At 45.0% G+C, this 19,643-nt stretch overlaps 1 protein-coding gene across 7 annotated transcripts in view; it reads right to left on the bottom strand.

Annotated features, from left to right (window-relative positions):
• Nucleotides 1-843: 843 nt before the first annotated feature.
• The window catches only part of LOC120394871 (gametocyte-specific factor 1-like), a 34,086-nt gene continuing 15,286 nt past the window's right edge, over nucleotides 844-19,643 (bottom strand). For 4 of the 7 annotated variants that reach the window (XM_039519044.1, XM_039519045.1, XM_039519046.1 and 1 more), the window contains exons 3-8: nucleotides 18,149-18,249; nucleotides 16,593-16,719; nucleotides 15,177-15,260; nucleotides 14,655-14,718; nucleotides 9,603-9,697; nucleotides 7,657-8,071 (exon numbers count right to left, since the gene is read on the bottom strand). In XM_039519044.1, the coding sequence (XP_039374978.1) occupies nucleotides 7,848-8,071; nucleotides 9,603-9,697; nucleotides 14,655-14,718; nucleotides 15,177-15,260; nucleotides 16,593-16,719; nucleotides 18,149-18,249 (695 nt within the window). In that variant the 3' untranslated portion in view covers nucleotides 7,657-7,847. Of the gene's footprint in view, nucleotides 1,242-7,656; nucleotides 8,072-9,590; nucleotides 9,698-14,654; nucleotides 14,719-15,176; nucleotides 15,261-16,592; nucleotides 16,720-18,148; nucleotides 18,250-19,643 lie in introns of those variants that run through there. The other 3 variants (XM_039519047.1, XM_039519048.1, XM_039519043.1) reach the window with 3 other exon arrangements.

Below are 19,643 nucleotides of genomic sequence, written 5' to 3'. Positions count from 1 at the left end.
GTCCCCTTTGCTCTGCTGGACAGACACAGATGGGACAGAGCTATGGACCAGGATCTGGCTGGATATTCTCATGCTTTAATGTTATCCAGCTCACCTGACACGAGGTGCTGGACTGGGGGGACATTCCAGCATGCATAATACTCCTGACACCCCAGTCCTTATAGAAATTAACATTCCCTCACCTTCCCCATGAAGTCCAAGGACACCTACACACACTCCTGCTCAGAACTAAACACCACTGAGTATAAAAGCCCCCACTGCACAAGAGAGTCTGAGCGAGACTAGAGAGGGGCGCCAGGCCAGAGGTGCTCAAGCAGCAGCATGCACTGGGCACCATGTATGAGGTGCGGTGTTAGGGCCCAGTGCAACTGTTTTATTGATAAGGCACCATTTCAAGAGACTCAGACTAAACTTCCTCTGTGTTGGCTAAGCATTTGCCACCCTAACCTTCCTGAATCCCCCATCCCAGCTCCCTTACAGATGGACTTTTAGGCCTAATCAAAACAGCAATGAGAATATTTTGTTTAAAAGGCTTTTTGCTTCGACTCCCCCATACACCATCTACAGTCTGAATGGCAGCTCCTTTTCACATCTAGGTGGATGGGCACAACAGGCAGCCTTAGAGCTGCGGCTGATCTGACCCTGGGACACCCGAGGACTAGTACACATTCAAGGTCTCTAGAGGGAAACTTAGAGGGACCCAAACATTCAGATGCCTAACTCCTCATCAGGGAGAGCCGTACCACTTTGAGAGCTTACCCCCAGTGTGAGGGGGCCCACATGGACCAATGGCCTGACCTGGCACTGCAATCCCTATGAGAGAAACGCACCATCAGTACCATGCAGGGGTAAACAGCCACAACACATTTTAATGCAAAGACATGCAGGAGTCCAGCAATGATTAATGCAAACACCCTACAGGAGGTAACTTGTAGAGCATTCGGATTCAGACCGTTTGAACTCTGCTAGCTCCTTGGCACCAGCGTGTATGGAGTTAGTTTTTGAGAATCTCTGGTATCAAGGGTTAACAGCATTCTGTCCAATTACCTTGGTCGGGATGATTTCAGGACAGCAGCCAGATATGTGAAGGACAGTTCTGCAGGAAGGTTAGGGCTGCGAGTGCTTAGCCAACACAGAGGGAGTTTATCTGAGTCTCTTAACCAGCACCTCACATTTCTAAAGGAAACAGATAAGCATTCAATAGCAGCTTCTTCTCTTCTCTGGTCTTCAGTTACCAGCTCCTGCAATTAGATTACAAAGCAAGACATTGTAGATAATCAATAGCAGCAGCTCTAACATCATCCCCCAGTTGTAAGCATCAGACAAGCTGCTTCGGACTCAATGTAGGTGCACAAGCTACCACCACTCCCATCCCCCCCCTGCCAAGTCAATCACTGTGTTGAAACTTTGAGACACTTGGACTGTTCTTCCACACTCGTGCTCAGAACCAGGCAGTTTGCGGTCTCACCAGGGCAACGCAGCAGCACTCCTCGTGCTGCCACCACAAGAGCACAAGCAACACCTGTACTAGCACAGAGGAGCTAGTGTTTTGCTCCTTGGTCAGCATACTAGGGAGCAGGGGGATGGGGCTGGAGGCCTGGGGGCTCTTTTATATACACAGAGAAGGAGGGAATTTATTCTCCACTTTAGACAAACTGTTCTGTTTACAAGCAACATGCAGGAAAAGCTTCCTTAACTGGGGGAAGCAGACGTCTCACTGCTCTATACAAAGTCCCAATGTATGGTGGTGCTGCTGTTATTCCCGCCCCTCTGGCTGTGCTCATGCAAGGGCAGGACTAGTACCCAACCCGAGTGAGCTCAGCATTAGTTCCTTCCCCAAAATAGACCCAGCCTGTCTGGCTGGAGCTCCAACACCTTCAGTGGAATCAAAACCAAGCAACCGTCCTTACTGCTGTGACTTTACCCAGCAGAACAAGGCTGATCCCGTGCATCAGCCCGTAGTGCAATGATTCATTAGGAAAGATCAAATATGAAGCACAGGTACATTCTATAGGTCTCTGGGAAGCCCTGCTAGACTGGATCCTCACCACACCCTGGCTAGAAAGCTGGCTAAAGCTTTCTATGACCAGCTGCTCTATTTGGGCATGTTAAGGGTGGTTACCGCACACTTGGAATAAGTCCTTCTGCTTTAACTCACCCTCAACCAATCCAATGTACACAGACACCTCTGAATTCATCTCCAGTGTGTGTTTATCAATGCTGTGACCTTCAGGGATTGAGCTAAGCCATTCCCCCTTCCTCTCAAGTATCCTTCTCAGAAAACCTCATCTCACAAGATTAATGTACTAGAAAATCTAATCAGATACAGGTGCACACACTCCCATGGTGGCCTGCCCATACAGTGACAAGACCAATTGCAGGTTTTGTCTGTGAAATGTTCCAGTACCTGTCCAATGATTCCAGGTGGAGAGTCCACATGTAGCAGGATACCTACTTTCCAGCATCTGGAAATGGTCTATTATTCCATAAAACTGCCAGCCAGCCCATAGTGATGACTGTAGCAAAAGCTGACGAGCCATTGTTTTTCCAAGTACCAATTTCCCATCCATGCACCTCTGCATTTAAAAAAAAAAAGCAGAGGACTGCCAACAATGCATCCTCTACTCCCTAGACACATGCACCAAACAGGTTTTATTGTGAAATTGGTACAATATCCTGGGCTGGCTGGCTGGCTTTTTAAATGTGGGAGGTGATTAAGCATCTGGTTATACCCAACAGGTTTGGTTAAAAAGGAGTCCAAAAGAGGAGTGTTTTGAAGGCAAAACTCAAACTTCACTGCTGCTCTAAGTACATCCACTTAATGGGGCATTTTTAAAGTATAGTACTGGCTTGAAAAATCGAGGATATTAGACAGTTCCCTTTACTCTGACCTGCTACTTAGGTGCATTTGTTTGTTATCTTTCTGCTTACTTTACTGACCAAACTACTTCTGTTAGCGCTGCAAAGCCAGCACAGCTGAGAGTGAGAGCTGGCTTGGGTACAGCCAGATTAGTCAAACTGAGTTCCAGGTGCAGAATTTCTAATTCTTGGCAATGCACAAGCCAGCATGACTTTCAGATTCTTACTTGGATTCTAAGCTCTTTGGGGAAGGGACTGTCTTTTTGTTCTGTTTGTACAGCCCTTAGCACCATGAGATCCTGGTTGTAACAACAATATAAATAATATCACCATGAATTTGCAGGCCTAACAGCTGGGGAAACCACATTTCTTGGAAATTAATCACATCTCTCTCAGCTCCCCTCCCCCATAGCATAGTGTATTATGATTTTCAGATTTTTCTTAAATGAGAGTATTACAACCAGACTGTTAGACATTATGCTTTTGAAACGTATTCATCACTCAACACTTCAGAGTTACAGTTTGACCTGCTAGCTCAAAATACAGTGATAAAAATAAAGGGTGCGAAAACTACAGAAATAAGCTTCACACCAAGCCCCCATTTATGTGGAGTGTATTTTGCACTGCAAATAACTGCGCCCATGATACTGCATCCTCAGTTCATTCATGCTTTTGCCTGGCAATTTAAAGCTGGTATCAAGTAACGGGTGTACTTCAATGGGGATCTCCTGCAAAGTGGAGGCCTGCTTTTTTTAAAACTGGCAAATTCCTACTCAAAGCGTTTTAAACCCTAATAATGCTATTTTGTGCTTCTCCATCACCTTTCATCTGAGGATGCTTCATAAGTTACATGTTGATCTTCTGAGATAGCTAGTAATACTTAGCTTGCAGGGTGAGTATTACTGTCCCTCCAGTCTATAGATGGGGAAACTGAGGCACAGAGAGCTTAAGTAACTTGCCCAAGATCAAGGAGACAGTCTCTGTAGCTGGTGGGGCTCACACTGGGAACAGATGCCCACATCACAGAAACTCTGTCAGATACTCAGAAGTAAAAGACCAGAACCCCCCCCACCAACGTTTAAACTAATGGCCACTTGAAAGAGAGCAAGATATTGCAAGAGAATTCCTTTGAAGCCTCAGGCATCCCCAGAACAGGACAGCTTTATGGCCAGGATGTCACAGCTACAGTTTGACAAGGGGACCAAGACAAACGCTCAGTGGGTCACACTTCCTTCCAGTTAGTGCTTGCTGCTGTCTAAGGGGTAAAAAGATTTTCAAGTAAGTACGGTGCGAGTACATGAAACTCCCTCCATAAGATCCAAATGGCATGGAATACAATGAGGCGGTTTAATAATAGTTACCCTGAACTCCATGCTTTGGGGATCGGGCTATTAGGACACTGGGCAACTGAATCAGTTTTTAAAAGAACAAAACCTTGAGAAGAGTCATATGTGGCAGAGTTCATAAGAACATAAGAGCTGCCATATTAGGTCAGATCACGTTCCATCTCGCCCAGCATCCTGTCTCCATTGGTGGCCCCTACCAGAGCTTCAAGGGGAATAAACAGAGCAGAGCAATTATGGAGTGATCCACACCTCTCTTCCACGCCCAGCTTCTAGCAGTCACGGGTTTAGAGTCACCTAAAGCAAGGGGGTAACATCTTGGCTAATAGCTATTGATGGATCTATCCTCCATGAACGTATCCAATTCTTGCTTAAACCCAGTTACACTTTTGGTCACCACAACACCGCAAGTCAATGAGTTCCACAGGTTAGTTGTGCACTGTGTGACAAAGTACCTCCTGTTTGTATGAAACCTGCTGCCTATTAGTTTTATCAGGTGACCCCCTGGTTTTTGTATAATGTGAAACGGGAAATAATGCTTCTCTATTCACTTTTTCTACAACAGTCATGATTTTATAGGCCTCTATCGTAACCCCCTTAGTCATCTTTTTAGTCTCTCCTTGTATGGAAGCCATTCCAGACCCTTGATCATTTTTGCTTCTCTTTTCTGAACCTTTTCCAGTTCCCACAACCTGACATCAGTTTCAGAGACCCCCATCCCCTCCACTGGCATGATGTGTAGCTGACAGGAAAGCAGGACAGCCATGCAGCAAAGGGCTGAGCTGGGGCATTCACAGTAGGGCATGGAGCTGAAGCCCAGGATCAGACTCTGGGAGGGGTAACAGCCATTTCAGCACATCAGGGATGGACTCAGATGACTGAGAAAAATGCCAAGTCTTGAGCCCACACTCCCCAGCAATGACAAGAGACTCATCCATAGACACTGCTGTGCACAGACCCAGGCTTGTATATAGGGGAAATTTTCCAACATTTACTCCAGGAGGAATTTTAAGCCACAACACAATGCAAAAATTCATTTCCTCCCCCTCACACCCCGCCCCCCCGGCCAGCAGAATTAGCCAGCAGCTCTGCAGCACCGTCAGTAGCAGATGCGGGACCAACCGGAGCCTGGCTCTCCAACTTGCAAATACATGACACTGCCAGGGGGACGGGGAGCTGGACTGTTCCACACAGGTGCAGTTCCCAGCATGTCCTGAAGGAAGGAAATGGCATGCAGGAAACTCTGTACAAGCCTGGGACCCAGCATCAGGCTGCTTCTCCCTCTCAGTGGCAAAGCCAGGTTCTAACATCAGGGGGAGCTAACACATTAAAAAAGGCACCACCCAACATATCAAATTACTAATTACATACTTTTAAATTCGTCAGACATATTTATTTTGTACTTAAAATAAAAACACAAGAATGATCCAGGCAACAGAAGTGTTTGCACAGATTATACTTAGATATACTTTAGATTCTAGAAAGTAAATGACAATACAGTAGTTTATAATTGGCCGGTATTTTTTTAAACCTGTGATATTTTTTCCAGTTACTAATTTCATTTTAAAAATCAATGAAATGCACTTTATTTATAATAGATTGTAATACTAAAGTCACCAAAAAGGCATGACAAATACAAGAATGAGAATTGGTGAGCAAAGATCTCATAGCTCTTCGGGGTTTACAAAGCAGTAATTTCCCCTAAAGCAGCTTCACTCATGGGGGGGGGAGGGGTAGGTTAAACAAAAGACATCTTTACGACACAGGTTGGCAGTCTAACATTTTTGAAACACCGAGTACTGAAAGTTAGGGTTTTTAACCAATTTAAGCTGTGTGTACACACACACAGACAAAACAAAAAAAAACCTTCTTCCTGCTTTCCTATCACCCAGTTCTGTTACTACAGGAATGAAATCTAGACATCCCATAAAATAGCTAGTTCCACATTGTTCTTCAAACCTCAGATCAGTGAAATGCAGCTTTGCATTTGAGATACTATATGACTTGAGTACATTTTGCACTGCCTGCAGCTACACTGACATCAGGAGAGAAGAGGACATGACTGTCCCTAGCATATATGATTTAAAAAAAAAAAAAAGGTGAGACACACCCACTATCAATGCAACAAGAAGGGAGATCAGTAGCTAGGGCCAAGAGATAAGATGCAATGAAACCCTCCTGTACCCACAACCCATATCTGAAAAGCATCAGTCGCTCTGCAGATCAAAGAAAGAAAGAACGAGCAGCCAGTATTTAGCCAGACAGGATCCTTATTGACCTATATAGGAGAAGTGCACTCAAGTAAACTGTAGCAGTTTCCCAACAGAGTTTTCTTATAGACTTATTTTTAAGCAAAAATTAAGATTAGGAGTCTGATTTAAATTATGTAAATTTTCAGTTTGAGTTAACCGTGGAACTATTGCAGCTACTTTTATTTTACTCCTGCCTTCATAAAAAGCTACAGAGTTATAAAAGATAATTACAAAGACTAAAGTACATGCTTTAATATAATTAGGACCGGGCCACCCAAGATGAAAACTATACCATGGAAGAGTCCTACAACCAGGTATTTGAGGCCAATCCTCTTATCAATGGAATCCTCAACCAAACTGTGAGGAAGGAGATGTGTACACCCTCTAACTTTTGACAATAATTCAAGGTCAGCCAGCCACCAAGAAGAGCACCATTCATATTCTGGTTTTGGATAAAACACCTGATCTTGCCTACATCATAGAAACCTTCCTCCCTCCAAGCCTATAGCAATAAAGTAACCATTAAACAAGTTCTGAGTCAATCGTCTTTCTTCCCAATTTAGTTTTAACAAAAAAAGCTGCAATGTAAGTAGCTATGGGAGATAACAGTGCAACTACTAGGTATCGGTGGGGGAAGTGTGCTAGTTATGTCCTGGATACACTGGTCTGTTAAGTGTTATTGCTTTTAATATGCTAATGCAAACACTGTAATAGAGTATTAGTGTCCCAATGTACTGTAGCTTGTTTTAACTTACCGTAATACTAGAAGAGGTGCATGTGAAGCTCTCTAAAAGTTGACACTAGAGCAGTGATATTCCAAAGCCAGCATGCATAGGGCTGGGGGTGGGGAAGGGGAGTGCATCTAGGTATAAGTAACATCTCACACCAAACAGGAACTTCTCCACAGTTCATTGCAATTTGGAAGTGTGATTATTATACCTTGTCTTACAAACACCAAACACAATTACATATGCACAAGGTCAATAATTCCCTCCTCTCCCCCCCATATACAGAGTTGTGCTTCTGGATATAGTATCTGTCTGAGATTAATATTGAGCTCCCAGCTCTTCAGGAAGCAATGAAGAGTCAGCAGCCAAGCCACAGGCTGAAACCTATTGCAAACAGTATGAGTGACGCATGAGGCATTCTGAAGCAAGAGGAGATTACTGGAAAACTTTAAATAAGACACAGAAATAATACAGTTTTCCTAGGTTTTGTTTGTTGGATTTATTGTATGATGTATAGTAAGTGTTTAATATAAAAATCAGGTAGTAGGGTTTAGAATGTTACAACAAGAGATTATGCTATTACCATTATCCAGTCAACTTGCACACTACTATTTTGAATTGGTGATAATTTACAGAGAGAGAGAAAGAAGAAAGAGGGGAGGGGGTTAAGCACGGGAAGGGGGGCAATAACCCAATGTCTTTCCTTTGCCTCCTGGTCCTGCCATTCCCTCAGCCCCCTCCGCGGGGGAGAGCCCGACATCATCCTCGCCTCCCTGCTCCGCTGGACCAACTTCAGCGCACAGAGACAGCAGTGGCCGGCGTCCCCGTGCACCCCCTGGAGCAGAGCGGCGTCTCGACTGCAGCAGAGTCATTCCCCGGGCTGCCGCTGCTTGCAGAGAAAAGATGCCACTGAAGACAGACCACGAGAAACACCCCCGCCCGCCTTTTTCTTTCCTTCTCCACCTCCTCCGTTGGCACCAGCTGGGCTTCAGAGCTACCTTACCCACCGTGTGGCCGCCTCGCTCTGCATGGGGCTGCCAGGGGCCAACGGGGCTGCTGCTTCTCAGCCCCCTCCCACCGTGCTGCCGCCCCTTCCCCTCCCAGCAGAGCTCACCCCTGCCTGGGCGGCATGCGCCAAGCGGGGCTCAGCTTAGCGAGCCGGGCAGCTGCGAGTGGGCAGGCAGGAGCCTCCTCCTCCTCATCCCTGGGGAGCCAGGCAACCAGCCGCTGCCGCCGGCAGCCTCGGCTGGGGATGCAGGAAGGCAGTGCAGAGCTGAGAGCCAGCCGGCGGCCGCACGCAAAACCCGGCTCCAGAGTCCAGTGCTGGCTGGAAAGGCGCCACTTTTGGAAAATGTACTCGGGGGGAGCGGCCGCTCCCCCTGCTCCCCCCCAGCTATGCTCTGGCTGGTAGGGGGTGCAGGTGTCTGGGCTAGGGGGGTGTCCCACAGCTGGATGCTGGGGGTGTGGGTGTCAGACTGGAAGAGCAGAGATTTCTCCCAAGATGTGTCCAGCTGACATGTGTGACACACTCAGACAGGTGCCCAACAAAAGCGTAACAGAGAAATAGGAACTGGGCTGTTGGAGGAGGAGTTTCTTTGACTCTCTACTCCTGGGGGAATATTTTTGCTGGCTGACAGGTATTTTGAATTAAATTACCAGAATAACTGAAACTGGTGTGATTATATTGTGTTATTTCGATAAATAAAATATGCAGATTTTAAAAATATCGTGGGCAGAATGTTAAATTTTTTAGCATAGAATTCCCTCAGGAGTACACATTACTACACCACTATGTGGGTGGTTTCCTATGTGAACACTTATTTCAAATAACAAAGGCCTTTTCAGTTTAGGTTACATCCCCTTGGAAGTAATACTGGTAGGTCTCCTTGGATAGACACACCCTAGCTATGAGATTTCAATCAGGTTTTGCAAAAACCAAACCAAACGCTACAGCTGCTACACACATGTACAGCTTCCACTGACTCCCGTAGCAGCTACACCTGAAGAACAACAACTGTGTTGCGCTCCACTGTGCCAAACTCAGACCTGTTTGTAAGCCTCGACTTTTGTTCAACCAATAGCAGTGAATAATAATCTGACATTTGGATGTCAGATGCCATAGTAATGGGGGCAGTACATGGAGCCAGACCACCTTTGCCACAATGCCGCCTACAGTGAAATAAAACCTGGACACAGAGGATACTCCACCCACCACAGAAACGCACCTGCTTCTAGAGAGGACTGTGTTACAGAGCTCTCCATCTCCACTTGCTGATGGTGGGAATAAAAGCATTTCAGTTTATGTAGGAGAATGCTGACACACGGAATACAAATACAGAGAAAAGTTATCCTGTTCCACTTTGAGCTAACATGTAGGCCCCAGCTTAAAGAACGGGAAGACCACCTGCCTTTGCACTTACTGCTTTTCCAGGATAGGCTATATGGCAAGGACCTGGGTGCTCTCATGCCTGGCATTAGGTTATTCTTTGGTTCCATCACTATGCTGGACCCAGGGCTGAAAGAGATCAAATAAGAATTATCCTACACGTGTACTTCTTCTAGCAAAGTATCTTACTATAAATATTTGAGTTTTTTCTAACATTGAAGAAGACAGAGTATGTTACTTTAAACAAACCTTCATGCAATCATAGAATCATAGAATTCAAGATCAGAAGGGACCATTATGATCATCTAGTCTGACCTCCTGCAAGATGCAGGCCACATAAGCCGATCCACCCACTCCTTTAGCAAGCGACCCCTGCCCCATGCTTCGGAGGAAGGCGAAAAACCTCCAGGGCCACTGCCAATCTTCCCTGGAGGAAAATTCCTTCCCGACCCCAAATATGGCGGTCAGCTGAACCTCGAGCATGCGGACAAGACTCTCCAGAACAGTTACTTCTCCTCGCAAAGGCTAGACAAAAGTGTAGAATACGTTGATGCCATTTACTTTTTGACTAAAATCCCCAATTAATCAGTTATCCAAACAAGAAATAAATAAACCAAAGACAGCAAGAAAAATCAGAGTTAAAGATCGATTATAAATATTGCACTGCCCTCAACTGTAAATGGCATCTCAGCACACATGCCCTAGTTGTCTCTATATACGCAGACTTCATGCAGATGTCCAACAGTGAATGCCAGTGAAAATGAGGTAGGATCTGAGGCTAAAACAGGGGAAAAAAAAGTTTAAAATGACTTAGACAAGTTGAATGTCTTCAAGTCGGGACGGCCTGATGAAATACATCCTAAAATACACAAGGTGCTGACTGAGGAGATATCTGAGCCATACGCAATTATCTTTGAAAAGTCATGGAAGACAGGAGAGATTCCTGAGGACTGGAAAAGGGGCAAATATAGTGCCAATCTAGAAAAAAGGGAATAAGGACAATCTGGGGAATTACAGACCAGTCATCTTAACATCAGTACCTGGAAAGATAATGGAGAAAACAATTAAGCAATCCAATTGCAGAATCCTAGAAAATAAGGCAATAAGTAACAGTCAGCATGGATTTGCCAAGAACAAATCATGTCGAACCAACCTAATAGCTTTCTTTGACAGGATAACAAGCCTTGTGGATGGGGGAGGGGAGTGGTAGATGTGGTGCATCTTAAATTTAATAAGGCTTTTGATCCTGACTTGCAGGGAAATACAACCTAGATTGAGCTACTATAAGGTAGGTGAATAACTGGTTGGAAAACCGTTCACACAGAGTAGGTGGTTCACAGTCAAGCTGGAAGGGCATATTGAGTGGGGTCCCACAGGCATCAGTTCTGGGTCCAGTTCTGTTCAATATCTTCATCAGTGATTTAGATAATGGCATAGAGCACATTTATAAAGTTTGCAGACGATACCAAGCTGCAAGGGGTTGAAAGTGCCTTGGAGGATAGGATTAAAATTCAAAGTTACCTGGACAAACTGGAGAAATGGTCTGAAGTAAATAGGATGTGCGACACTACACTCCATATTCATCATAGTAATATTATTAGGATATGATCATGGCATAATTATGAAGCATTTTGTACAAGATGGGTCATGTAAGGAGTCAGTGGGAAAATTATGATTTGCTGAATACAAGTATCCTATTTGTAGGCATGTATCGTTTTTGTATCTGAAGTTATGAATATTGACTAGGTATCTATATTTCAGATGGGCTTACTCTAGAAAACACCCACAGCCAGCCTTTCAGATACAACAATGAAAAAGCCAAAGAAGGTTACTGGCTCATCAACAAAGACAACGGGTTGTGGAATAGCTTAGCCTTCCTGGAAGGCCAGTCTGTAAGTTATGGCTGCTACGACTCTGCAAGGGCATGTGACCAGATCACATGTCTCTGGACTCCATTTTGGGCACCTGAATTTTTTCACAAACTGGTCTGGAAACCAAGTTTGAAACAGAGTTCCTGCCATATGAAAAAGCTATACAAGGCAGAGAGCGACATCATCAGTTGTTCTTCACTCCCCTACAACTCAAGAACAGACAGAAGCTCTGAAAGAAAAAGTCTTGGAACGGGTACAGATCCCAAGCTGCAAAACAAATGCAGCTTGTCCCTTAAGAATCTGCAAGCCTGCTTATATTGTCAGCCAGGGTGAGAATTTGCTAATTCATATCCAATCTTTCTAGAATTTTAGGCTTAGTTTGCGATTCTGTTTATTTACTAGGTAATCCGCTTTGGTCTGTGTTCTATCACTTATAATCACAAAGCAAAAAATGAGTTTATTAACTACAGAAGATAGATTTTATCTAAACCGTGTGCCTGGCCTGCTTAACACAAGTATGCATAGTCCTCTCCACATTGAGGGAGTGGCAAACTGGGTAATAAATTCATACTGGTCGATGTTTTGATCAGAGCAGGATGGTACAACTCTGGGGTCCCAGGCCGGGGGTTATTTTGGCTGTAGCCTCTCTATTGTTGGTTCATGCAGTGGCTGTCCAAAGCCTGCATGAACCTGCAGCTGGGTGTGTCCCTGCCTGTGTGAATGCTGGTGGGAGCGGTCTATAGCCTGTCACAGCAGCACAGTGCTAAGAGGGAGCCCAGGCTGGTGAGTCACAGGGCTCAGTGAAACCCCAGTTCCAGGTGGCACCCCGGGGGGAACCAATCACAGGATGAAATTCAATAAGGACAAATCCAGAGTACAGGTCTGTTGCATCTTACGTGCATTTAACATGCGCGAATTCAACTTTACGCGGCTGGCAAAAAAAAAAAAAAGAGAAAAATAATTTAAATACTGTTCCTGTAGTGCAGGCGATTCCGCCTGCCATTCAACTCAATGTAATTTTGACTATACGTGGTTTTCACTTTACGCGCTGACCGCGGAACGTAACCCCAGCGTAAGATGACACAGACCTGTACTCCACTATCAGTTGCACACATACAAAGTGGGAAATGACTGCCCAGGATGGAGCACTGAAGAACAAGATCTGGGGGTCATAGTGGATCACAAGCTAAATATGACTCAACATCATTTTGAGATACATTAGCAGGAGTGTTGTAAGCAAGATCCGAGAAGTAATTCTTCAGTTGACATTTAATCAGCATGGAGTAGAGCAGGGGTATTGTGCCCAATTCTGGGGGCCACATTTCAGGAAAGATGTGGAAAAATTGAAAAAAGTCCAGAGAAGAGCAACAAACATGATTCAAGGTCTAGAAAACATGACCTATGAGGGAAGATTGAAAAAAAATGGGCTTGTTTAGTCTGGAGAAGAGAAGACTGAGAAGGGATGTGATAACAGTTTTCAAGTAGATAAAAGGTTGTTACGAGGAAAAAGGAGAAGAATTCTTCTCTTTAACCTCTGAGAATAGGACAAGAAACAATGGGCTTAAATTTCAGCATGGTTTAGGCTGGACATCAGGAAAAACTGCCTGTCAGGGTGGTTAAGCACTGGAATAAATTGCCTAGGAAGGTTGTGGAATCTCCATCACTGGAGATTTTTAAGAGTGTGTTAGACAGCTGTGAGGGATGGTCTGGATCAGTGATTTTCAAACTTTTTTTCTGGTGACCTAGTTGATCCAAGAGAGCTGGGGATAAGGGGTCTGGGAGGGGCTCAGGGCTGGGGCAGAGAGTTGGGATATGGGGGTAAGGGCTGTGGGGTAGGGCCAGGAATGAGGGATTCAGGGTGTGGGAGGGGGCTCTGGGCTGGGGCAAGGGGTTGGGGTGCAGAAGGGGGGGGTCAAGGCTCTGGGCTGGGGCCAGGGATATGGGGTTTGGGGTGCAAGAGGGAGCTCTGGGTTTGGGGGGGCTCAGGGCTGGGGCAGGGGCATGGGGTTACCTCAGACAGCTCCCGGTCAGTGGCGCAGCAGGGGTGAAGAAGGCGGCTTCCTGCCTGTCCTGGCACCACGGACCACGCTGTGCCCCAGAAGCAGCCAGCAGCAGGTCCAGCTCCTAGGCAGAGGCGTGCAAGCGACTCCGTGCGGCTGTCGCCCACAGGCACTGCCCCCCACCAGCTCCCAGTGCAGAGCCGGTGCTCGGGGCAGGGGCAGCACATGGAGCCCCGTGGCTCCCCCCCAACCCTGCCACCTAGGAGACGGACCTGCTGCTGGCCGCTTCGAGGGCGCAGCACGGTGTTGGAACACGTAGGGACTAGCCTGCTTTAGCTGGGCAGCACCGCCGACAGGACTTTTAACAGCCCAGTCAGCAGTGCTGACCAGAGCCACCGCAACCCAGTGCCTTCTGTTCCGTGACCCACTTCTGGGCCACAACCCACGGTTTGAAAAGCACTTGTCTAGATAATACTTAGTCCTGCCCCGGGTGCAGGGGCCTGGACTAGATGACCTCTCGAGGTTCCTTTCAGTCCTTCAATTCTGTGTCACTGTTACAGGCTGTAGAAGGCTGTACACTGATGACCTTTGATTAGACAGGTAAGGCATAGTACAATGATTTGGCTGTTCAGGGGTGAGACAGATAATGACCAGACACGTTATGCTTTATTTTCCAAACCTGCACTGTGATTACACTTCAAAAATAAAATTATTTCTGACTCAGGGCTCTAACTGCCTGCAAAATCTCCTGGCTGTTAAAAGTTACTTGTAACAGGTCATGAGAGATTAGATAAGTGTCAGAAGTTTAAGCCTAAATTGCCTAAGAGCTGACATCAGTCTGCATTTCTATCATGCCCAGCATAACAGTTTAGTGTTTAATAACCCCCCAATAAATATATAACCAGTGGGGATTGAATCCAGGACCATCAGCACTAATAGTACTACAGTAGAACTAGAGGAGTAACCATTATCTGGTAGCAATAGTATGTTCTTATACTCTCCTATGGATCTGCAACTAAAAGGAGACAGGAAACACTGACCAAGAGGCATAGGAATGTTGATTCATGCCAGTGGGAACTCCCACACCATCACCCCAAAAATAGGATTCATAAAGTAAATTGCATCTGCCCATCAACACAGCAGCATGAGTTAAAAGTAGTTTGAAAGCACATCTTCTATGAAAAGCACTGTCACAAGAAATACACCTTTTGTTACCTGTTGTTTATGCCACTATTGAACGTGCCCCAAACGAACACAGAATCTGATTGCTCCTGTAGCTCTGCCAAAGGAAACAGACATCATTGTGGCTCAGTACTGAGTAACTTCTGCAAGCGTCATAGCAACACAAAATGAGAAATATGGCAGAGACGCTGCTAGGTTTACAAAATGGAATGAGAACTGAGCTAAGACTTGGCATAAGTGACAGCAAAGCAGGCATTTAATTGAGAAATATAAAGCGTAAAGATCATCATCAATTTCCATTTTCATCGAAGCACAGATGGTGCAACAGACTACATGGAAAACAACAGATGTTTTGTAGAGAATAGCAGGCATGTGGTAGATCCTGTGAAGCAGAAGAACTTAATTTGTTCAGGGACAGTATAACTGGGTGTCCCAACACATGATCTGTGCAGAAGGATCTATGGGACCTCTCTCTTAGCCCATGTAACTTCTTTGGGGGCAAGAAGAAGGGAATAGCAGGGGCTGACAGCCACCTTGTGTCGTCAACCGCCTCACCTTTATCCCAGTCTTCGTCACATGGAGACGGCTGCCACATGCTGACAGTGTTCATCTCTCTGTGGCAGTTATTCGACTGACTCACTTAAAGCAAAGAAAATTCTGAGTGAGAAAATCTTTTTGGATAAAATACAATCTTATTTTAGGGACATTAATCGTTTTTTGACCTAGCTGCAGAACAGCTCTAGGCTTTGGAGAGGAGCAGCATACGCTGGAAGCTGATCAGTACTCCCCTAGTCTTAGCAGCAAAAAACTCTTTAGGCCAGGGATGGGCACCCTGAAGGTAGCAAAGGGACACAAAATCCATGAGACCCCTTTGGTGGGCCATACCTTAAGAGGCTATACATTGCCCAGCTCTGAGAGTTTGCTACAACACAGAATGTTTGGCAGGCCAAATCAAATGATCTGGCAGGGTGCTTGCAGCCCCCCATTTGCCAATCCCTGTTTTAAGCCTCTTCTAAAGCTAAACAATTCTGCACACATTTTTCAGCAATGGTGCAGCTGCTCCAACATACGCATTGGGAGAGGGTTCAGGTGTGTCTATTGTCATGTCACAAAAATCTGCTCAAGGTTTTTTCACTACTATCATGCTCCAAGCCCTGTCTACATGAACATGCACATCATTGCTAGCTTCAGTACAACTCTACTTTTGCCAGAGAACAGGTACGTTTTCCAGTGTAGTGACAACCACATAGACATCAGTGGGGGGAGACATTGGAACACGACCCACATAACCAAGTGATTTAGGTGCTGGGGTGACAGACCTGGACAGTGAACTCCTCATCAGAGCCGACAGCATGGGCAGTGGTAGGAAAGCTTCCCCATAGTCCCCTCCCCAACTTGCTCCACTCTGAACTGGAAAAACCCACCTTCAATTGGGAAAGTTATTCAGCCTTCCTGGCCCAGTCACAGAAGTGAGGATTGTTATGATCTGGACACTTGTCCATTAAGAACTGGACTGAGACCAATTTATTTCACACATGCCACTAGACAGGCTATGAAGATTTTTGGTCACTATCAGGTCAGATCTGCATTGGAGACCCACCTCTCTCATGACCACTATCTTTCCCGCTCTAAGCGGTCCAGATTACCAGCTAGATCTCATTTCAGCACACACAGTTTAGGGCACAATGTACAGTTCCCATTTTAACGCTAAAATCTCTGGCAGATAATGTAATGCAAGCCAGTTGCCTCTCAGATGCTTAGGAGAATTTGCATGGACACAGAATGAATGAAACTCAAGTCTCCCAGGGCTCCTGCTGCTTCTGTATCACATAGCACTACAGGTAAAGGGTTGCTTATGGAATAATAGAGTATTAAAACAATCTTTAACAGCAAAAATTAAGTTAGAACGCTGTTAGCCCAAGAGTTCCAGAAGTGACTTTACAGAGCCAAAGGAGTCTAATATTTTCTCACCAATGTCTTGCTCAATGCAGCTTTTGTCATCACAGCTTGATATATGATGTCTGATCTCAGCTCTGGGAACCTGATGGCGGGCATTAAAGGGGCATGTGGCTAGCTGCTGTGCAATATCAGGGTGGTTCTAGAGAAACAGAAAAAGTACGTGCTATCTCACTGAATTCATCCTAGCCCTTGTATTTTCTAGTCACTAGTGAAGGGTTTGTGCAATCTGCATCCTGAAATAGGTTGAAAACATTTAAACAAGGAAAGCCAAAACTTAGTTCAGGTCCTGAGCACAAATGCAGTGTAGAAACAGTGAAGCATATGCATCCTTTATGATACATGCTATGTTTGTTCATTTTTATATGTAAACACCACCCTGATTTTCTCTTATTGAAGATCAGCCCCAGAACAAACACAGTGAAACCGTTGTAGTGTCATCACTGGCATGGTTCGATGCACAGATGAAATTGCCCTAAAAAGCCTACACGGGGAGTAAGTGCCTTGAAACCCTAAATAATTCAGCCACTTTATTTTTAAATTAAGTAAGCAACAAACTAGAGAACAAGTTCCTGCCTGCACTAGAGCTTAAATCTTTGCAGTAAATTTAACTCTCCTGAAACAGGAGGGAAGTTACTCAATGTTCCAGCTGAGGCCACATCTATATTGGGGGCATTCTGACAGTAGAGGTAAACTAGTGTGGACACAGAAGAGAACTACTATCCCCCACTGAATGAAGAGCCTCTACCCTTAGAAAAGAGCAAGGCAACAAAGAGGAAGAACACACACTGCTCAGGCCTGCTCTGCACAGTTTTTATATTACTATAGCTATGCTGGCTAAGGGTGTAATTCCTAACCAATACAGTTATACAGTACATCATCTTAACATGTGGATGCAGTTATACCTGTATAAGTGTGCTCCTATCAGTACAACTAATATACACTAGCACTGGAGAGGTTAAAACAAGCTACTGACTGAGAGGACAAAAGAAAGGAGCAGCTTCTCCTGTTAAATATATAGCATTCTAGCCCAGAATAGAAGACTGAAAAGAGATAAAAAGTTTCAGACCGGTGTACATTGAATAGAATAATTAGCAATATAAAAAAAAAGATGGTTTACTTTGCAATCAGAGCAGTGCAGCTGCTAAAGAATTAGCTGCAACATCAGATCATTTTTGCTTTGGCCAGCCAGAAGGCATCCATATAACACTGGTTGCATCTGCTCCATGCCCTGAAGTGGGAAGCAAATACCTGGGTCCCATGAGTGAACTGCTGGAAGAGAATACGATCCCCATCACTAACCTAGGTATTCTGAAGAACCTATATGACCTTTCTTCAGGGCAAATGCACTGATCTGAAGTGCATTACTAAATATGAACTGGATGCTTTTACTAAGTGGTAAATGGATAACAGAGATATAAATATGAAATAAAGATGGCTTCTTCCAGTCTAATAGCAAGTGAATGCATCCTTCTAGCAAAAGGCAACAAAGCATACTGAGCTCACCATGCATTAACATTTACAAAAATATGATTTCCCAAGTGCATTAGAGACCTTACACCCTGTCCTACCTTCCTGCACTTTATAAGATGATAGGGAAACCGACAGGCTCGGATTTGATGATAGCGATCATATGGACATTGTATTAACTTCTCTGGATCCAAAGCATCAACTGGAAGAGAAGGAATAAAAAGACAAGAAAACATTCTGCCAAACAAGATCTAAGAACATCATCAACACAATTAACAAGTGTGGAAACATACTAGGCACTGGAGCTTTCCTCTAATGGGGTTAAGCCATGAATTTTTAATAGCCTAGACAAAAATTTAAAATTGCTACGTTGGAACTCATTGTGTACACCCAACCAAATGGACTTTTGGTGAATGGAATATTAAATTAAAAATGAGGAAAGTGTAGTCAGTAGTGCAGAGTGGCCAGTACATATCAATGAGTACACTTATGCAGAACAGTGAGCTGGAAATACACACATTACTATAAAACCCCTTGAAGCTACCAAATTAGCTAGCTGTATAGCAGTGACATGCTAAGGGTCAGCAGAAGCATGGCATTCTGAAGTAAATCCTTTTGCATTTATCTTCAATGCTCAAAGGCCATCTCTGCTGGAGTAAGAAAAAAAAATCAAACTAAAACAAACATGGCTGGAGTTAAGGCTGCAATTTGCACTACAGAGCACTTGGCCCTATAAAGTGCAGAGGTTGGCAGGTGCTTAAGAGCCCAACACCCACTGAATATAGCGAGGGCCTAAGTCACAGGCACTTTTTGAAAATGTTCCCTCCTAGTCCACACTAGGACTCAGAGAGGCAGAGTCACCTTAATCACTTAAAAGTTACATAGAAGGGACAAGGTAGGTGAGGACCAACTTCCAATAGTGAGAGAGACAAGCTTTCAAGCATACACAGATCTTCAGGATTCAGTTTGTGTTCGTGCAGCAGCTTTCCTGCCACTACAAATGTGTCTCCCCTCACACCTTCCATGCTATTTACCCACATTTGTATCAGTGTACAGAGGGCATGCACACAAAGGAACAAGGGACAACAGACTGTGGGATGTTCTCTAGAGAGCTGGAAGTAAGGGGAAGGGCCAGATTGATTACATAAATCAGTGTTTTTAAATTTTTTTGATACCAGGGACCAGCTTGCAGCCTTTCTAAACAGTGTCAGAGAGACCAGAGGGACAGGCCACTGAGAAAGACTGACACAGGTCACTAGGACAAATGGCTACTTCTGACAAAGTGTGAATTGTCAATGTTTGTATGAATACTGTGTGCACCTCAGTTTCCCCTATGTGTTGCACAAGTATCTAGGCGGTGGGATAAAGGTGTGAGAGCTTTGCAGATACCCCAAGAGGGAAGGTACAAGTGCCATCTAGCTACCTGGGCTCAGCCAATGGTTGGACATTCTGTATCCTGAGGCCCATTCTCTGCAAGAGCCAGTCGGAGGAATTAGAGAACAAAGAGGTGGAGGCCAGGTGACCAGTTTGCCTGGGCAACAGCATACAGGATGGAGGAGGGGCAACTGGGTGTGACTGAGAGTGAGCTGCTGAAAG

This window comes from Mauremys reevesii, unplaced genomic scaffold (assembly GCF_016161935.1).
Source record: "Mauremys reevesii isolate NIE-2019 unplaced genomic scaffold, ASM1616193v1 Contig81, whole genome shotgun sequence".
Classification (NCBI taxonomy): domain Eukaryota; kingdom Metazoa; phylum Chordata; order Testudines; family Geoemydidae; genus Mauremys; species Mauremys reevesii.
Note: the sequence above shows the minus strand (reverse complement) of the source record. Positions and strands in the feature narration are given on the sequence as shown.